Source organism: Sorex fumeus, unplaced genomic scaffold (assembly GCF_029834395.1).
Source record: "Sorex fumeus unplaced genomic scaffold, SorFum_2.1 ptg000094l, whole genome shotgun sequence".
In the NCBI taxonomy this organism is placed as follows: domain Eukaryota; kingdom Metazoa; phylum Chordata; class Mammalia; order Eulipotyphla; family Soricidae; genus Sorex; species Sorex fumeus.
Genome location: NW_026606151.1, coordinates 18,507,680 through 18,526,213, shown reverse-complemented (window position 1 = coordinate 18,526,213; position 18,534 = coordinate 18,507,680). Strand labels below are relative to the sequence as shown.

The 18,534-nt window shown below is 38.7% G+C and overlaps 1 protein-coding gene across 1 annotated transcript; it reads right to left on the bottom strand.

Moving 5' to 3' along the window:
• LOC130040126 (E3 ubiquitin-protein ligase TRIM38-like) lies at positions 1–12,326 on the bottom strand. The gene is made up of 7 exons (XM_056132144.1): positions 11,919–12,326; positions 11,402–11,497; positions 10,315–10,545; positions 8,901–8,923; positions 8,693–8,805; positions 1,225–1,230; positions 1–503 (listed from the first exon to the last, which is right to left on the bottom strand). The coding sequence occupies exons 1-7, from the start codon at positions 12,324–12,326 to the stop codon at positions 1–3; spliced, it is 1,380 nt and encodes a 459-aa protein (XP_055988119.1).
• Positions 12,327–18,534: the final 6,208 nt, after the last annotated feature.

Below are 18,534 nucleotides of genomic sequence, written 5' to 3'. Positions count from 1 at the left end.
CTATGTGTACAGATCAGAATCTTCACCAATACAGAAATAAGGCCTTATGGGTTCAGAGAAAGAGGTCTTTGGAAAAGTGAAGATGTGGGAGGTAGTTGCCAAGTCATAAAAGGAGACAAGTCCAACCTCGTAGTCAACAAAAACCCCTATACTGTGAACATTCTGCAGATTTAAAGGAGTTAGGGGAGATGTAAGAGCTACATAGTCAACATCTTTGGAATATCTGATGGCCCAGAATCCAGACTCAGGATCCCGTCTCATGTCATTTTCTCTTGGTACATTTTCCAGACAAACTCCGACATCACACTCAGATCCTTCTTGAAAACATATTTCAAAGTAATATTTTCCAGAAGTGAAGGTCTCATTTCCCAGGACACAGGGCAAGTCTTTAAACCTAGCAGGAGTCTCATGCTTCAGTTGGGGTGATCCACCAGTCACCATTTTATCATCCTCATTCACAAGTAGGTTATTGTGAGCTGTATCTGGATCTATAGTAACTTTAACTGCAAAAAATAAATTAATTAAAAACCATAGAAAACAAAATGACATATTACTTCATACTTAGTACTCAGTATATTCCAAATATGATCAGCCAATGCTTAAAAGAAAAATTTGTTTCTGACAGCCTTTATAGTCATTTTATCAAAAGTCATTATAAAAAGTAAAATAGAAATAATGTCTGTCACAAAGAATGGTGGGGAAGATTGGAAAGCTAATATATGATTGAAACTAGGTAGAACTATCATTAAGTGCCATTGTGAAATATGTGGTAATATCAGCAATATCCTTCTAAGGCTGTAAGTACTCTTCTGTTCTTAGTCAATATTATTTCTGTCTTTCTCACAGTAATACCAGCAAAAGAACAGATGACTATATTTGATATTTTTCCTTACTCTCTTCTCCTAACCCCTACCAATATTTCCAAATTACACTGACACAGTATCAGAATGGGGAAAGACAGTTATTTAAAATCATGGTTATTGGCACACAAGATTTCATTGGGGCCTTAGGACACATGGGCACTCAGTAACTTAAAGTATCTACTCAGCAACTTTAAGTATACTCTTTGATTTCGCGTGAACCATAAGGATTAGTACAAGATCATGTACCAAGAATAAATATACCCCCAAATGGTCAATGTTGAACAACGAGAGGATCAGGAAGGAATACAGGGTCGAAATAAAAAGATACCTGGAAACAAATGAGAATGAAGACACAAGTTACCAGAACCTATGGGAAACAGTTAAATCCGTGTTAAGAGGAGAATTTATAGCTTTGCAAGCATTCCTAAGGAAGGAAGAAAAGGCTACGTAGATAACTTGACCTCACAGCTCAAGATCTTAGCAAAAGACCAACAAAAGAAATGAAACTTGGCCAAATGAAAGAAATAATAAAACTTAGAGCACAAGCTAGCTACATGGAAACCAAAAAAAAACAATCCGAAAGGTCAATGCAACCAAGAATTGGTTCTTTGAGAAAAAAAAAACCATGATTTATAAACCACTAGCAAGACTCACAAAGAAAGAGAAAAAACGCTAAAAAACTGAATCAGAAATGAAAAAGGGGACATCACAACAGAAACCATTGAAATTCAAAAGATCATAAGAGACTTCTTTGAGAGTCTGTATGCCACGAAACAAAAAAACTTAGAAGAAATGGATAAAATCCTGGATTCCTATCATCTCCCAAGATTGAACCAAGAAGACTTGGGATACCTGAATAGACCCATTCATATCAAGGAAATTGAAACCATAATCAAAAGTCTTCCCAAAAACAAAAGCCCGGACCCAGATGGGTTCACTAATGAATCTTCCAAACATTTAAAGAAGACTTGTTGCCAGTTCTCCTCAAGCTTTACCAGGAAATTGAAAAATTGAAAAAACAGGAACTCTCCCAAACAGCTTCTATGAGGCACATATATCATAGACACCACCAACAAATAAAACTATAGGTCAATATCTCTGATGATCATGGATGCGAAGATCCTCAACAAAATATTAGCAAATAGAATCCAACAACTCATCAAAAATATCATACAGCACGACCAGTGGGATTCATCCAGGGGATGCAAGGATGGTCTAACATTCGGAAATCAATCAACATAATCCATCATATCAGCAAAAGTAAAGATAAAAACCATATGATCATATCAATAGATGCAGAGAAAGCTTTTGACAAGATTCAGCACCTGTTTATCGTGAAAACCCTCACCAAAATGGGTTTTTGAAGGAAGTTTCCTCAAGATAGTCAAAGCCATCTATGACAAACCCATGGCAAGTATTATCCTCAATGGGGAAAAACTAAGGGCCTTTCCTCTAAGATCAGGGACAATACAAGGATGCCCACTATCGCCACTTCTGTTTAACATTGTACTGGAAGTAACTGCAATAGCGATTAGGCAAGAAAAAGACATTAAGGGCATCCATATAGGAAAGGAAGAAATCAAGCTCTCATTATTCTCAGATGATATCATACTTATATCTCGGGAATCTTAAATCCTCCACCAAAAAACTCCTAGAAACAATAGACTTGTACAGTAAAGTGCAGGCTATAAAATGAACGCCCAAAATCCCATGGCCTTCCTATATGCAAATAATGAGAGAGAGGAAAGTGACATGAAAAACATAAAGCCATTCACAATTGTGCCCCAGAAAATCAAATACCTTGGAATCAGCCTAACCTAAGAGGTAAAGGGCTTCTATAGTGAAAACTACACAACGCTACACCATGAAATAAAAGAGGACACGAGGAAATAGAACCATATCCTCTGCTCATGGGTAAGAAGAATCAACATCGTCAAAATGGCAATATTCACCAAAGCTTATACAGAATCAATGCGATCCCAATGAGGATACTCATGAAATTCTTTAAAGAAATAGATCAAATACTCCTGAAATTCATATGGAACATCAAAAACCCATGAATAGCTAAAGCAATTCTTGGGGAAAAGACATGGGGAGGCATTGGCATCCCCAACCTCAAACTTTACTACAATGCGGTAATAATTAAAGCAGCATTGTACTGGAACAAAGGCAGGGCCACAGACAAACAGAACATGGTGGAAAATCAGTACACACAACCCCAAATATATGAACATCTAATCTTTGATATGAAGCAAGTTATGTGAAGTGGAACAAGGAAAGCTTTTTCAACAAATGGTGCTGGCATAACTGGACAACCACATGAAAAAAAATGGGCTTAGACCTTGACTTAATACCATGCACAAAAGTCAGATCAAAATGGATAAAAGATCTCAACATCAGGCCAAAATCCATAAGGTACATTGAAGACAAGGTCCGCAAAACCCTTCACGATATTGAGGCTAACGGTATCTTCAAAGACAACACTCCACAGACCAACAAAGTGGAAACGGAGATAAACAAATGGGACTATCTTAAATTAAGAAGCTTCTGTACCTCAAAGTATACAGTGACCAGAATACAAAGACAATCTACAGAATGGGAAAGGATATTTACCTGATAAAGGTTTGATATCAAGGATATACAAAGCACTGGTTAAACTCTACAAGAAGAAAACATCTAACCCCATCAAAAAATGGGGTGATCAAATGAACAGAAACTTTCCCAAGGAAGAAATCCAAGTGGCTAAAAGGCACATGAGAAAATGCTCCACAATACTAATTATCAGAGAGATGCACATCATAACAACAATAAGATATCATCTCACACCACAGATACTGACCCACATCCAAAAGAACAAAAGCAACCAGTGTTGGTGCGAATGTGGCTAGAAAGGGACCCGCATTCACTGCTGGTGGGAATGCCGACTGGTTCAGTCCTTTTGGAAAACAGTATGGACAACTCTCAAAAAATTAGAAACTGAGCTCCCATTTGACCACTCCTGGGAATACATCCGAGAGAAGCAAAAAAAAAAAGTACAGTCGAAATGACATCTGCATTTCTATGTTCATTGCTGCACTGTTCAAAATAGTCAAAATCTGGAAAAAACTCGAGTGCCCGAGAACGGGTTAAAGAAACTTTGATACATCTACACAATGGAGTACTATGCAGCTGTTAGAAAAGATGAAGTCATGAAATTTACATACAAGTGGTACTACATGAAAAGTATCATGCTAAGTGGTCACGATCACGATCACAACCACCCTGTTGTTCGTCAATTGCCTCGAGCAGGTGCCAGTAACGTCTTCTTCGTCCTAGCCCTAAGATTTTTTTTTTTAAAGTGCCATATTCAAGGCTTTTTCAGGGTTAGGAGAATGAGACCCATCATTGTTACTGGTATTTGGCATATTGGGTATACCACGGGGAGTTTGCCAGACTCTGCCATGTGGGCAGGTTACATTTGGTAGCCTGCCAGTTTGTCCAAAGTAGGAATGAGATGATAAGATGTCGCTTCCGGGAGCTGAGTGTGATAATCTCTGGATCCTGGCCGTTGTTGGAGTTACACGGCAGTTGGTGGGTGTAACTGTCTAGTTACTGGCAGGTCCAGTCCCAAACCATGCAGGCTTGGAGATCTCAGCCCCGGGTCCCACACACCTGGGTTCCTCTGCCAGTTCTTTTATGCGTGAGCCTCATCCAAGTGTGTGGAGAGTGGTCCCAGCATGGCCTTGGCTGGGCCCCGGTGGTCTTCAGCTGTTGGGCCCTGGTGGAGACAGTCAGGCACAGGGTAGGAGACTCTGCCTTGTTCTCTCCCAGGAGCTGAGTGTGATAATGTGGTACTACATGAAAAGTATCATGATAAGCAAAATGAGTCAGAAAGAGAGTGACGGACATAGAAAGATTGCATTCATCTGGGAAATATAAAGTAACAAAATAGGAGACTAACATCCAAGAATAGCTGAAATAAGTACCAAGAGGTTCACTCCATAGCTCGGAGGCCAGCCACACATGCTAGGGGAAAAGGCAGCTCAGATAGAGAAGGGAGTACCAAGTAAAGGGTGTTGGGAGGATCCTCCCAGGATGAGAGATGCATACTGAAAGTACACTATAGTTCGAACATGATTGGCACTCAATGCCTCTTTTGCAAACCACAGCACCCAAAAGGAGAGAGAGAACAAAAGGGAATGCCCTGCCACAGATGTGGGGTGGGAGTGGGGAAGGGGGATTGGAGGGATACTCATCAGTGGTGGTGGAGAATGAGCACTGGTGAGGGATGTGTACTCAATCATTGTATAACTGAAATCCAAGCACAAATATTTGTACGTCTACAACTGTACCTCATTGTGTTTCACTAATAAAAGTTTAAAAGAAAATGATGGCTTGAGAAACTGGTCAGGATGGGAGATGTGTACTGAAAGTAGATAAAGGACCAAAAATGATAACTTCTCAGTCTCTGTACTGCAAACCATAATACCCCAAAGCAGAGAAAGACTATGGGGATTATTTTAAGCCATGGATGCAGGGGGTGGGTGGGAAAGGGTGAGGGTAGGTGGGTATACCGGGAATATTGGTGGTGGGTAATGTGCTCCGATGGAAGGAGAAGAGATTGATCATTGAGTAATTGTAACCCAAGCATGAAAGCTTGTAATTATCTCACGGTGATTCAATAAAATTTTAAAAAAGCTAAAAAGTGAAAAAGAAAAAAGAAAAAAAAGAAAGAAAACCAAAAAAGGGGGACAAACAAAGGTACAGATTCTTCCTCATTGAAGACATGCAGATAGCCAATAAGGATATCAAAAATGTTCTCCATCATATACTATCAGGAAAATTCATATCAAAATAGCAATGAAATATTATTTCACACCTGTGAGAAAAAACAGCACTATTGGTCTGATGTGGACAAAAAAAGCTTCAATCACTGTTGCTGGGCAACATGCTTGGTTCACCGAGAGTATTCGATATGCCAAACACAGTAACAGTAACCTTTTTAGTAAATGGAAAAATATTCAAAAATAAAATTGAGTTTTTATATGGCACAGTCATTACACTTCTGGGCATCTACCTCAAGAGTCCCCAAATTTCTATTGAAAAATTCATCTGCACTCCTATGTTCATTACAGCAGTAATAACAGTAATGAAAACAACCCGTTTCCAAGATCAGATAACTGATAAAGAAAGTAATGTGTATATACACATGAAAATACTACTCAGTTATAAGAGTTAAATATACAATTTTCATAGAGTGAAGTCAGTAGAAAGTGTAAGACAGACAGAATAATACCTCTCATTTATGGGATATAAAGAAACTTTGTAAGGAAATAATATAAAATGGGCAAAAATAACTAAATCTGTGAACTGAGCTACATACCACGCTTACCTTGGTGGAAATATGGACATATGGTGTTTTAAGACAGTACTATGGTAAAGCAGGGAATGGTGGAGGAAATGGACATTTTGGTGGAGGGTGTAGATGTGAAATGTTGAAAACTTGCAATCCTATAATTGACAGCACTCAAAATAACAATGAGTAACATAGAATCTTAAAAATAAGTAAAATGCACAGAATAAATATGTAAGCACAATAATTGAAGTAGTACATCAAATATTTTACTTCTATAAGTATTATATAAATATTTATAACCAGTACTGTAGGTATAGTACAGTGATTAGGATGCTTTTGCAAGTGGATGACCTGGATTTAATCCCTGAATCTCAAAAGGGTTCCTGAACTCCTCCAGCAGTGATCCCTGAATTCACAGCCAGAAGTGGAAAAAAATAATCTATTTTAGAAAAAAATCAATATTTAAAACAAAATGATAATGTACAATGAAAATAATAGAATGGTTTCATCTCAGCTAGAGAAAGGGTACAATGTTGTCACCAAGAGATCTGATTCAACAATGGTTAAAGTAATGGAGAACAACGGTATCTGCAGAGACACTCTTAACAGGATGCAACTCATTTTGTAGGTGAGGAGATCTGACTTATAAGAAGCTTTACCTCACCTAAATAGCAATTGCTTACATCACCATCCCAGTTGTTCCATAATGCTCTTAGAGTATAGAAATATGAAATTTTCTTTCGTGAAACATGTGGAGTGAAGCCTATCTGAATTCAGAATAGTTTTTCTTGTCATCAATGCAAAGCAATGTCTCTAACTCTAAGCATGTGGACACACCCAGTGATAAATCAGTGCTCATTCCATCAGCACACCTACAACTAAACTAAGTGAAATAAATAAATACTGTCCAATCAGAGCAATTTAGTTTTGGTCACTGAGGCTCTCAGATCAATCATGACTGTAAATAATCCCCCTCTGTTTCAAACTTTGTATAATAACTTTCAGGGTCAGAGACCTATCATTTACAATTTACAGTGAACTTATATAGTAAAAATAATGGGTTTCATGTTTTTTATTATAGTTTATTGTAGCAGTGTTAAAGATTCATCCTAAAGACTATTGCTTTTTGAGCTCACTTTGAAGAAACAATTGGCCATGTAGGGACTCTCATGCACAAACATTTGAGAGTTTTCTTCAGGAAACATAGGGAGGCATCCAGCCTGGAATCTGCAACTAGAAAAGAGCTAGTGCCCGAAGTCCTACATGCATCAAGAAGTGAACTCTACCAACAATCAGAAAGTGCTTGGAAGTGGATTGTGTTAGTTTCCAGATGAAAGTCTGACCCCGCAGTCATGTTTATTGAAAATTTGTTAGACTCCAGTTCTATTCTGCTGAGCTGTGGTCATTTTACTGAAATTTGTGAGATACTGTGTTTTCATTTGGGGAAGGGAGGAGGTTGATGCCTCATCTGACTGTGCTCAGGACTTACTCCTAGCTCTGCACTTAGTGACCAAACCTAGAAAACTCACGGACCATATCAGATGCCAGAGATCTTGCCCGGGTTGGTTGCATACAAGGCAAACACTCGAATTGTGATACTATGTTCAGGACTGACACTGCATTATTTGTAACGACTACATTTTGATTAAATTAAAAACACAATTTTTCAGAGTGATTCTTATTTTATGAGCTGGAGCGATAGCACAGTGGGTAGTGTATTTGCCTTGCAAGCGGCCAACATGATCGACCTGAGTTTGATTCCTCCGCCCTCTCCGAGAACCTGGAAAGCTAGCGAGAGTATCTCTCCCACAGGGCAAAGCCTGGCAAGCTACCCATGACGTATTCAATATGCCAAACGCAGTAACAATTGTCACAATGGAGACATTAGTGGGCCCGCTTGAGCTAATAGATGAATAACGGGAGGAGAGTGACAGTGTCACTGTTCTTATTTTATAGTCTAACAAATCATAAAAATCTATTTGTTTTCAGAATTTTTAAGGAAAATTTAATTGTAGGTTACTATGGAAATAAAACAATCATGAAAATAATAATGTAGAAACAAGCAGCAAGTTTTTGACTAGGTAGCAATTGTTTTTCAAATGGTTCAAACATTTATTGTGTTACCTAGTCTAGCCCTAAAACCACTGGCAGCACAGTCAGTCTTCACTTACCTTTCTACAGTTGTCTGGGAATTGAATGACATAAACATAATCATTATTATCCTAAACTCCTTTCTCTATGTATTGTGTAATAGATGATTATTTAAAATTTGGCACAGTGAACTAAGGGTGAAGTGTTATTATTATTTTTAATATAGGACAGATATAGAGGTTATTTACCTGGAAGACATCACTAGAGAATTGGAAAGAAAGAGCTGAAGAACAATCAAGAAAAACAATATTCTATCTAGAACCTGCCCAGGGAAGAGCAACAAAGTATGTTGCCCAGTATTCCTGCCACCTGCAATATTTTTGGAATTTTGGATGTGACATACCATGATCAGTCTCAAACATTTTTTTCAATTGATAGGAAACGCCATAAAATTTAGAAATAGTGTGAATATCCAATGAGACATCCTCCGGTTCATTTAACACCATAGCAGAAATTCTAGGGAAGAAGAGTCCAGAAATTTCATCAGAGCGATATTCCATTGGATTCCATAGAGCTACTCTCCTTCCCTCCTGAATTCAAAGAGCACTCACCTGTCTAAAGTGTCTCCCACATCCTATTCAGCAAGAAAGATAGATGTTGGTATGGAAAATTAGCATTTCATAGAACTTTGTTGGGTGGATATTTCTCTATAATTATATCAAGGAGTAAATGCAATCATTCTACTTCTATGAATTAATGAATTCCCAGGGCACTATTCCCAACCCAGTTTACTAGCACAGCATTCTTCAGCCTTTTAACTCCTTTGATTCAACACCTGTCTGCATATCATTCCACAGAATAGCAGTTATAAGCCCAGTGATAGACCATTTATATTCAAACTCTCCACCCTTGTTTACCTTCATCAGTACATGCACAAAGTCTGAGAGAAACACTGGCCCCGGATAATACCATGACAGTATCTGATCAACCAGAGTATGTTTCTTACTTTGGCAACATGAGGAGTTATTACTTGTACAACCACATAACCTGTGAACTGTTTGTAGGAAGATCAAGAATTGTCTCAAACTTGCTCAATAAGCACTTTTTGCAATAAACGACCGAATTTCTTCTGAAAGGGTCAGAGTAGACACTGTTTGTCACAAAGCTCCTTACAGACAAATTCATGTAGAGCCCAGGAGATGGACTCGCTTATGTGGTGGCAGCAGGTTTGCACTGAGGTCAAAGGTTTTTTTGTGCCACCTCCATCCTTTGTGAAAACAGAATAAGGATCTTCAGGCACTTATCACAGTGTGCAATATTCTTCACAATCATGATCACGACCATCCTGTTATTCGTCGATTGCCTCGAGCAGGCCCCAGTAACGTCTCCTTCGTCCTAGCCCTGAGATTTTTTAAAAAGTGCCATATTCAAGGCTCTTTCAGAGTTAGGAGATTGAGACCCATCATTATTACTGGTATTTGGCATATTGGGTACGCCACGGGGAGTTTGCCAGACTCTGCCGTGTGGGCAGGTTACTTTAGGTAGCCTGCCAGTTAATATCCTTATTATATCCTTACTATAGCTAAAACCAGGGCCCCTAGTATCTGTTTGAACAAGATAGAGGAACAAATGAAAGGGAAAATTTATCAATCATTTTAGTGACAGGTTTTTAGCCCCCAAGTATTGACAGGAATATCTTTAAGGAGATCATTTCACAACAGATATCTCAGCAAATTACACTGAGGCTAACAGATTCCTAGCAAAGTTCTCCTGTGGTTTCCTAGAACTTCCATATCTATCCAAGGGGCCTCTTTTTGTGATTTGCAAAATGACACTCTACAGATTAACAAAGGACACCCTTATACAGGCATATGTATGTAAAAGTAAATATTCATTTTAATTCTCCACACTTGTGTGCACTTTTAAGAAACAAGGCAGCAGGCCAGTTGTCCAAATTCTTCCCCATTTCCTCTGAAAGCCCAGGAACTGATGCCTTCATCCATTTCTCCACGTGCACAGTCTCACCTGCAGTAACTCCTGGGCTGAGCCCTGATATTTCCTCTCCAGTTCCAGGATGCGTTTTTTTAGTTCCTGGCTTTGCATCTCCAGCTGGGCTTCATTCTCCTGCAGTCTCTTCAGAATTTGCTGTTCTTTATTCTCCAGTCTCCATATATAAGATTGCTCCTCCATGTATAGTATCATGTGCAATATCTTAAAGCTCCACTTGATAAAATCTCTTTCATCCAGATTTTCAGACTACAGTGAAGAAGGCATATTCCAAACACAGGGAAATATTTATTTTTAGATGAAAAAAATCAAAGTATAGTAGTTTCATTCGTGTACAATTTAAAAGAACTTATAGGAAACAGGAAGTTTCTCTCCAGATTTGGGTTTCTGTACATTCTACTTGGAACTTTTGTTATGCCACCCATGACTGTTAAATTGAGGGAGGAGGAAGTATACTCTGTCAGAAAAAATTAAAAATTTACACGAAGAGATCAGGGCAGATGTTCAAAAAGACATCGTTATAAGCCCTGTTAAATTTGAGTATGGGCTTTTGGATTACATCAATGTTCCAGAAAATCTCTGAGCTTCTCTTCTGAGCAGTCTGGTAAATGCAGAAATAGACTTAATTTTGCAATTGTAGACGCTGCTGCACCATTTTCTGCTCATCCTCAGCATTTTTTCAAATATGAATTCCACCTGCAGATATCCTATTCCTCACAATGATTCTTTTCAGAGCATGGAAATTGATAGGCAAGACCCTGCATTGTGGTAAATTCTGAGTGGTAGATCTACACTTCAAACAAGAAAATACTTTGAGATGTTTAGAGTTTGTGAACCAGTCAAGATGAATCTAAGGAAGGAGACAACTAATTCTGCTTCTCTTAACTGGTATTCGGACCCCTCTTCGATTACTGTTGAATGGTCAATAAGCAGGAGTTCAATTCTCATACTTGTAGCCAACTAGGAGTATTAAAAGGAATAATTTGGGGTTTGTCTATTTAGTGTAGATAAATGAGATTAAAACATCCTTTTGTTTTGCCTAATGTTTCCATATGTCTAATCTTTAGAGCTAACATATTTGAGGTCAATGAATTCAAATTCTTACCTGAATTTTTGTAATTTGCTCTCTTATGTTTCTTTGCCATTCCTTATTTTTGACTTCTTGACCCCTCAGGTATTTCAAAACTTCCTGAAATATTTTCTGAAGAAAAAATTGATTAAAGGTTTACTAATTGGGCAACTCTTCATTATATATCTCAGGGGAGATCACAGACTTTAAAACTTGTTTAGTTATTACACTTTCAAGGATACATGGTGACGGACTTGGATAAAGTGAATAATTCATATCCTAATAGAAGAATATCTGCATAGAGTCAGACTTTGGAGGGGTGGAGTGGTGGGAAGGCATCAGGAGGGAAGCTGGTGAATTAGTGGCAGCAAATGTACACTAGCAAAAGCAATTGGTGTTGGAACATCGTATGACTGAAACCTAATCATGAAGAACTTTGAAACCGTGTATCTCATGGCATTTCAAAAAAGAGAATTAACAGACTAAATCATTTCAGGTCAATGGATGCAGAAGAGGAATAGGTTCTTGGTGAAGCACTCTGGACACTACTCACCTTGTGCTCTTGACATGCAACTTCAGCAAGGATGGTGGTGTGCCCTTTGTGCTGTGGTGTCCGCTCACAGCACCAGCAGATGAGCTGACCATCATCTTTACAGAACAGGCTGAGCTTCTTTTCGTGTTTTTCACACAGATGCTCCTGCTCCATCTTCTTAGTGGTGTCAATGAGGTTTCCTAGTTGCTTACTGGGCCGGATGCCCTCCCTCTGAAACTGTGCCCTACATAAAGGACACTCAAAGGTTCCTTGTGTCGGTGACTTCTGTTGCTGGTTCTCAATATTTCCTAATATGCAAGAATGGGAGTAGATGTGCCCACAGTCTATCATCACTGGCTCAGTCATCAGGTCCAGGCAGATGGGGCAGGTGGCTTCCTCCCTCATGGTCTTAGCTGTGCCCGAGGCCATGGCTTTTCCTGGAAATCTTTAATATTTAATCTAAAGGTTGGGATCAAGCAAATGGGATTTTTCTCTAAGTGATGAAAAGACATGTCACCTGAGCCTGATTGGATTGACACTTTGAAAGCATGAATTGGGTGTTGAATACAGTAGTAGAATCCCAAGTATTAGTATCCCTCAAATTATTAATCCTTCCCTCAGATCAGGGGGGATTAGAGAATGGACCTTTAAGGTAGCTATTACATAACATTGTCACTCTGGAGGGATTTCCTTGTCATTAATTTTAGATTATATTAAATTTAAAATATTGGGCTGGAGCGATAGCACAGCGGTAGGGCGTTCGCCTTACAAGCGGCCAACATGGCCAACCCGAGTTCGATTCCTCCGCCCCTCTCGGAGAGCCCGGCAAGCTACCGAGAGTATTCGATATGCCAAACACAGTAACAGAAAAGTCTCCAATGGAGACGTTACTGGGCCCGCTCGAGCAAATCGACGATCAACGGGAGGGCCTTTACCTTTACCTTTACCTTTTAGTGTCTCATTGTAATGAGAGGCATTTCATTTATTATTTGCTGTGAGTGCTGATCTAACTGGCAGTGCAGAATAGAATGGACCACAAATACAGAATTTTTTCCTAGATCAAATCTGAGAGAGAGAGAAGCCAGGTGTTATTCCTCACACAATTTACGGATGAACAGAAAGAATATTACGCAGCTTTAAAAATAATTTACCAATTACCTAACCATCACAAATACTTTGTTTCCAATTAATTGCTTGTAATTAAGAAGCAACACTTAGGAATTAGGGCTGAAAATGAAGAAGATTCAGTCAATTCATATATGACTAATGAAAATTCTTTTCTGTGTTCTATCTACCTCTACATCCAAAGAACAATAATATCAGTTCAATGAAGCCAGGGAAATCCATCCAGAGTCACAATGTTATGTAATAAAGGTCCATTCTCTACTACCCCCTGATCTGAGAGAAGGATTATTAATTTGAGGGGAGAAAAAGAGTAGGTCCTAGATCAGAGTTTCTGAAGATTCAGAAAAAATGAACCCACATTGTAAGACTTCGAAGAAGTTCACATAATCAAATGCCTTCACCAGTTATGATTAAAATGAATTAAAGAAGTTTGCCCCTCTAGGAGTGATACCTGAATGAAGAGTCAAAAATAAGCCCTAGTTCAAAGCCAAAAATCATGGTCAAAAAGGCAATGGCAATGTAATGAAACCACCAGAGGTTCAAAACTTTTCCCTTATTACAACACCTGACAATGCTTACTTTGACATAGAAATTTAAGCAAGGCATTTGGATAATATTCAAGTATGATCCCTTCCCAAAGTCATTCAGGGGTCTTTATTCTCTGTGGAAGCTCACTGCACTGTAGCATTGTCCTCCCATTATTCATCGATTTGCTCAAGCAGACCCAGTAATGTCTCTGAACATGCTATCCTTTCTTTCTCTTACCTTATAATTAAATTATTTTATGTTGAACCAAACAATAATATTTTTATTATAGCCTCTAACCACGTGTCAAGAAAGGTATTCATTAGTACCAAGTTGGTCTCATCTCTGAGACAAAGATGTTTGATATATGCAAATCATAAATGCAATATACCACTTCAGTAAAGAGGTTTAGAAAATGAGCAAAATTCCTGTGCAAATGCTTCTCAAAGACATAAGACTAAATAGTTTTTAACATAGGCAAACTTCTGTGTAAATACTTCTCAAACACAGTTCCAGATACATGTGAAAAAATCAACATCATTAATTTTTAAAGAAGTGAAAACTCAAATAATAATATATGACATGCCCCATAGAAAATGGCCTTAATTTTTTTTTATTTTCAGAGTTGTTCACAGCAATTGATTACATTCAATATTTCAAAACCAATCCTACCACCTTTACACTTTCCCACCACCAATAGTTTGACTTTTATCACCAAAACCCATGACTGCCCTAAAGGCAGATGCTAAATAATTTATTTTATATTGCTTATTATGAATAATTGAATAAAAGATATCTGAAAGTTTACCTTAAAAAAAGTGTGTAAAAATTGTTGTATCTCATCTTGGACACATTAAGTTCCTGAATTAGAGATTAAATTAAATTTTGGTAGATTCTTTGGCTGAGCCTCACTCAGGAGTGAACCTTTTCCTGGACGAAGTGGCCATATTAGCTGCCATGTAACACTCACAGGACACACCTTGCCCATACTCCAAGAGTACCACACCACATTTGATGGGATTCAAAGTAGGAGGCAAGCAAACTTAGAGGAAAATATCATAATATTTTGGCTCTGCTTTGGGGCAGGGTTTGGGGTTTGGGATGGAAACACATGAAATATGGTGGTGAGAAGGTTTAATGGTGCTAGAATTGGTGTTCGAATATTAAACATAATAAGATATATGAACTACTATATAAAATAAAAAATGTTTTAAAATGTTGATAGAGTTTGAGTGTGTGTGCTTATATAAATAACATAATAATATTTTTATCAAAATTGTTTTCCTTCTAATTACACTGCACCAAATGTGATGTGCTACTCTTGGTATATCAGTGAAATCCTTATTCTTACGGGTAATTTAAAAGTTGACAAAGACAAGTATATACAGACACTAAGTTATTTGCAACATATTTATCCATACAATAGCATCAAAATTAGCTTTTCAAAAATGTTAGATTACAATCAAATGATAGAGAAGTTATAATATAGAGTATTTATTTCAAAAAATATTTTCAAAAATATGTTCACATCCCAGAATATTATCAAGGTAAGAGACTGTGCCTCTTGGTGTTAGATGGAGGGATGCCAATAAGGAGCTAGAGTAAATCACACCTTCCAGTGGGTCTATTTCTATCTCTGTCTCTGTCTCTGTCTGTCTGACTTTATGTCTGACTGTCTGTCTGTCTCTCTGTCTCTTTCTCACACACACACACACAGACACACACACACTCAAACGAGCTTAAGGTCACTGATCAAACCTTGATCTTATATTATCACTTTTACATCCAAAAACTCACATTTTTGTTGTCAGTCTCCTCAGTACCTTCAATTTACTGTGGACTCCACAAGGAGATTCACTCGAACAGATTAAAATCGCAAGAGAAACTACGGTGCAGTTCAAAGTTCTGTTTGCCACATGATTAAGTTCACCTTCTTCTGATTGGGTGGGGACTTCATAAGAGCAACGGCTTTACTCCCGAGTAATCAATAAAACCAAGTAATGATGTAGGAGCCATAGTACAGCTTGTAGGGTCTTTGCCTCTCAACCATCCAACCCGGTTTCATCCCTGACATCTGTTATGGTTTCCTAGGACTGCCAGGAGTGAGTCCTTAGCAAAAATCCAGGAATAATCTCTGAGTATTGTCAGCATTGGTAATAACCAACCAAATAAACCAACAAAACACCAAAAAAGTGACAAATTAAAAACCTCAGAAGCTCATCCATGCGCCCAGGAAACCGCCAAGAGCCAATGTTCTGACTTTCACTTCAGATCTCTCTACATTTGCTCCTGAGTCTCCTAGGAGTTAGGAGACTTCCTGGTCCCTGTGAATTTTTTTCTACATTGATATGTTGTGTTCTGTGTCTCAGGATGTTTCTCAGTCTTACTCTGCAGATCCCAATGCTGTAGCAGCAGCAGCAGCAGCAGCTTCCAGGACTTCACAGGAGCCACTAAAGACTCATTACTGAATGTTCTCAGCTGGAGCCACAGCACCCCCGGCTCTCAGTGCTCACAGATTCCCAGTGTGGGAAAGTTTCCTGTATCTCTGTCGGTGTCCTGAGGAATAAATAGGTTGGACTCAAGGACAATGCTGAGTAATGAAAGTTTATTAAACAAAGTTCTGCTCTGGTATCGGAGTCCAGTTAGGGGAGGGTAAAGCAATGCACAGCTGCTGTGAAGACTCTTACAGGGACAGGGGCACCCGGGGTTACTAACCCGGCCTAAACAGTTGCCACAACTCTTGGGTCATTTCACCCAGCTCCCATAGACCATTTTTTAAGGTTTTTGAAAATATTTTCACTACACAATTTCCTGTTACTTTTTTCTGATTTTTGTATCCTGTGACTCTATCCAGGGAGTAGTTCATCTATTGGCCTCTTTATTATTATTAATTTTGGCTTTTTTGGTCACACCCTGCAGTGCTCATGGGTTACTTACGGCTCTGACTCAGGAATCCCTTCTGGCAGTGCTCGGGGTACCATATGGGATGCCAGGAATTGAACCCGGGTCAGCAACTGCAAAACAAATACCTTACCCACTGTACTATCACTCAGATCCTCTCTATTGACCTCTTAAGGAAACTGAAGAAACTGCAGATTAAAAGAAAGCTTAAGATCAAAAATGTTGTCAAGATAGTCTCTCCTGGCACTTGCAGAGAAAATCTGAGGGTGTAGCTGTCATCTGCCTGCCCTGTGCTTGGGGTCCATGGAGGAATATTGAGAGACTCAACTAAAGTCTCACTAATAAAAAAATAGGAGCAAGTGTATTATTTTTTGTCAACTGAGAGTTACTGTGAATGGAGAAGACAAATAGATGACTGCCTGAAAATAAAGCTCTTCCATATTTCAAAGCTCAGTTGTAAGAGGCATTATAACAGTATACATGCAAGTTTCCATACTAAACAGGAACAGTGACCCATGGTCCTGGTAGGGAAACTGAGGAATGTGCAGAAGTCAAGTCTGGATTCTAGAGTTGCCTGACTTCTGTGGGTGCTCCCTGTTGGTGGTTGCTGCTGTGAGGATTGTGGGGCCTGTCCTGGGCATCAGACCTGCACAGGAGTTGGGGCTGCAGCACAAAAATTCCTACTGGCACAGAAGCTCAGGCTGAATCAAAATTGGGGAAATATTAGCTATTCAGAACTGCTGTAGAACAAACTTCTCAAAGAATATCCTTTAGGAAAAACTGCCTTGACAGTCCTCAGTTTGTCTCATTTTCAGAGGCCAGCCCTGCTGGTTGGAATGTGAGATCAGTTTGGCAACAATCTGTGTTTATGTGCAAATATACATAGGAAGAGTATATTCCCCCTATCAACAGTCATAAGGAAAAATCAAAATGAACACACAAAAAGATACTATTTCACATCTAATGGAAGTTTTCCTTAAAGAAATAATGGTGGGAGAAATTAGAACTGCACATCTTGCTTGTGACTATGTAAAATGCTGCAGTGTGTGTTTGTGTGCAACACAATGATGATCAGGGTTGTTCCAGGTTGAAGGTGGTGCTCAGGGAATTAGGCAGTACTGTGTATTGAACTCTGGCTCCAGAATACAGAGCTTGTGCCTAGAAACTTTCATCTGATTCTGGCATCACCTCAGATATGAGAAATTTTGCAATGCAGGTTTATAGTTCCCTAAAATGTTGAACAAAGTTATTACCTTGTGATACAATAATTCTACCATTATATATGTTCAAAAAATATAGAAAATATCTTACAACAAAATGATGAAAGCTGTGGCAGCATTACTTTTGGTAGCCTAAATTGGAAACAATCCAAATGCTCAACTATTGATGAATGAATATATACAAGTGAAGTCTATACAATGTAATATCACACTGTCATAAGAGGTATGAGGACATTTTTTCTTTGACATTGGAATTCAGACTCAGACACTGATATTTGTGAAATATGTGCATTATAATCCCTGGTGTTTAGTCGATCATGAAATAATTTGAAGCAGGCAGGAGACATGGGAGCAAGGAGTATCTCTGAAGGGAATGAAACCAAGATACAGATTAAAGTTATTCTGTCACCTGCCTAAAGAATCTGCAAAACATGAAGAAGCCTGAAAATACTTTGAGATACACAAAGGATGGCCAAATCTGTCCCCAGCCCCAGTCCAAAGAAGGCATGAATGCTTCAAGAGAGTCTGCACAGGAACCAAGAACAAATGGATGTATGTGAAAAGGATCTGAAAGAGTAGTAACAGTCCAAAGTACTTTCCTTAACAACACCCTAGGTACAGACTCTTATCTCCATAGAAAGTGCAAGCTGATGAAGTTAGATGAAAACCTGTAAGACCTCCTTAGCTAAAACAACCAACATTCTGGTTCTGTATGAACCTAAACTTGGAAAAGCTCACTGGAGTTTCTAGCAGGGAAACGCAGCTACTTGTATATCCTCAAGCAAAGAATGGTCCTTTTCCTTATGGGGAAGGCCATCCTCATTGACTGAGCATGCAGTTTCGGGAGGCATGGCACGAAGTGGTGA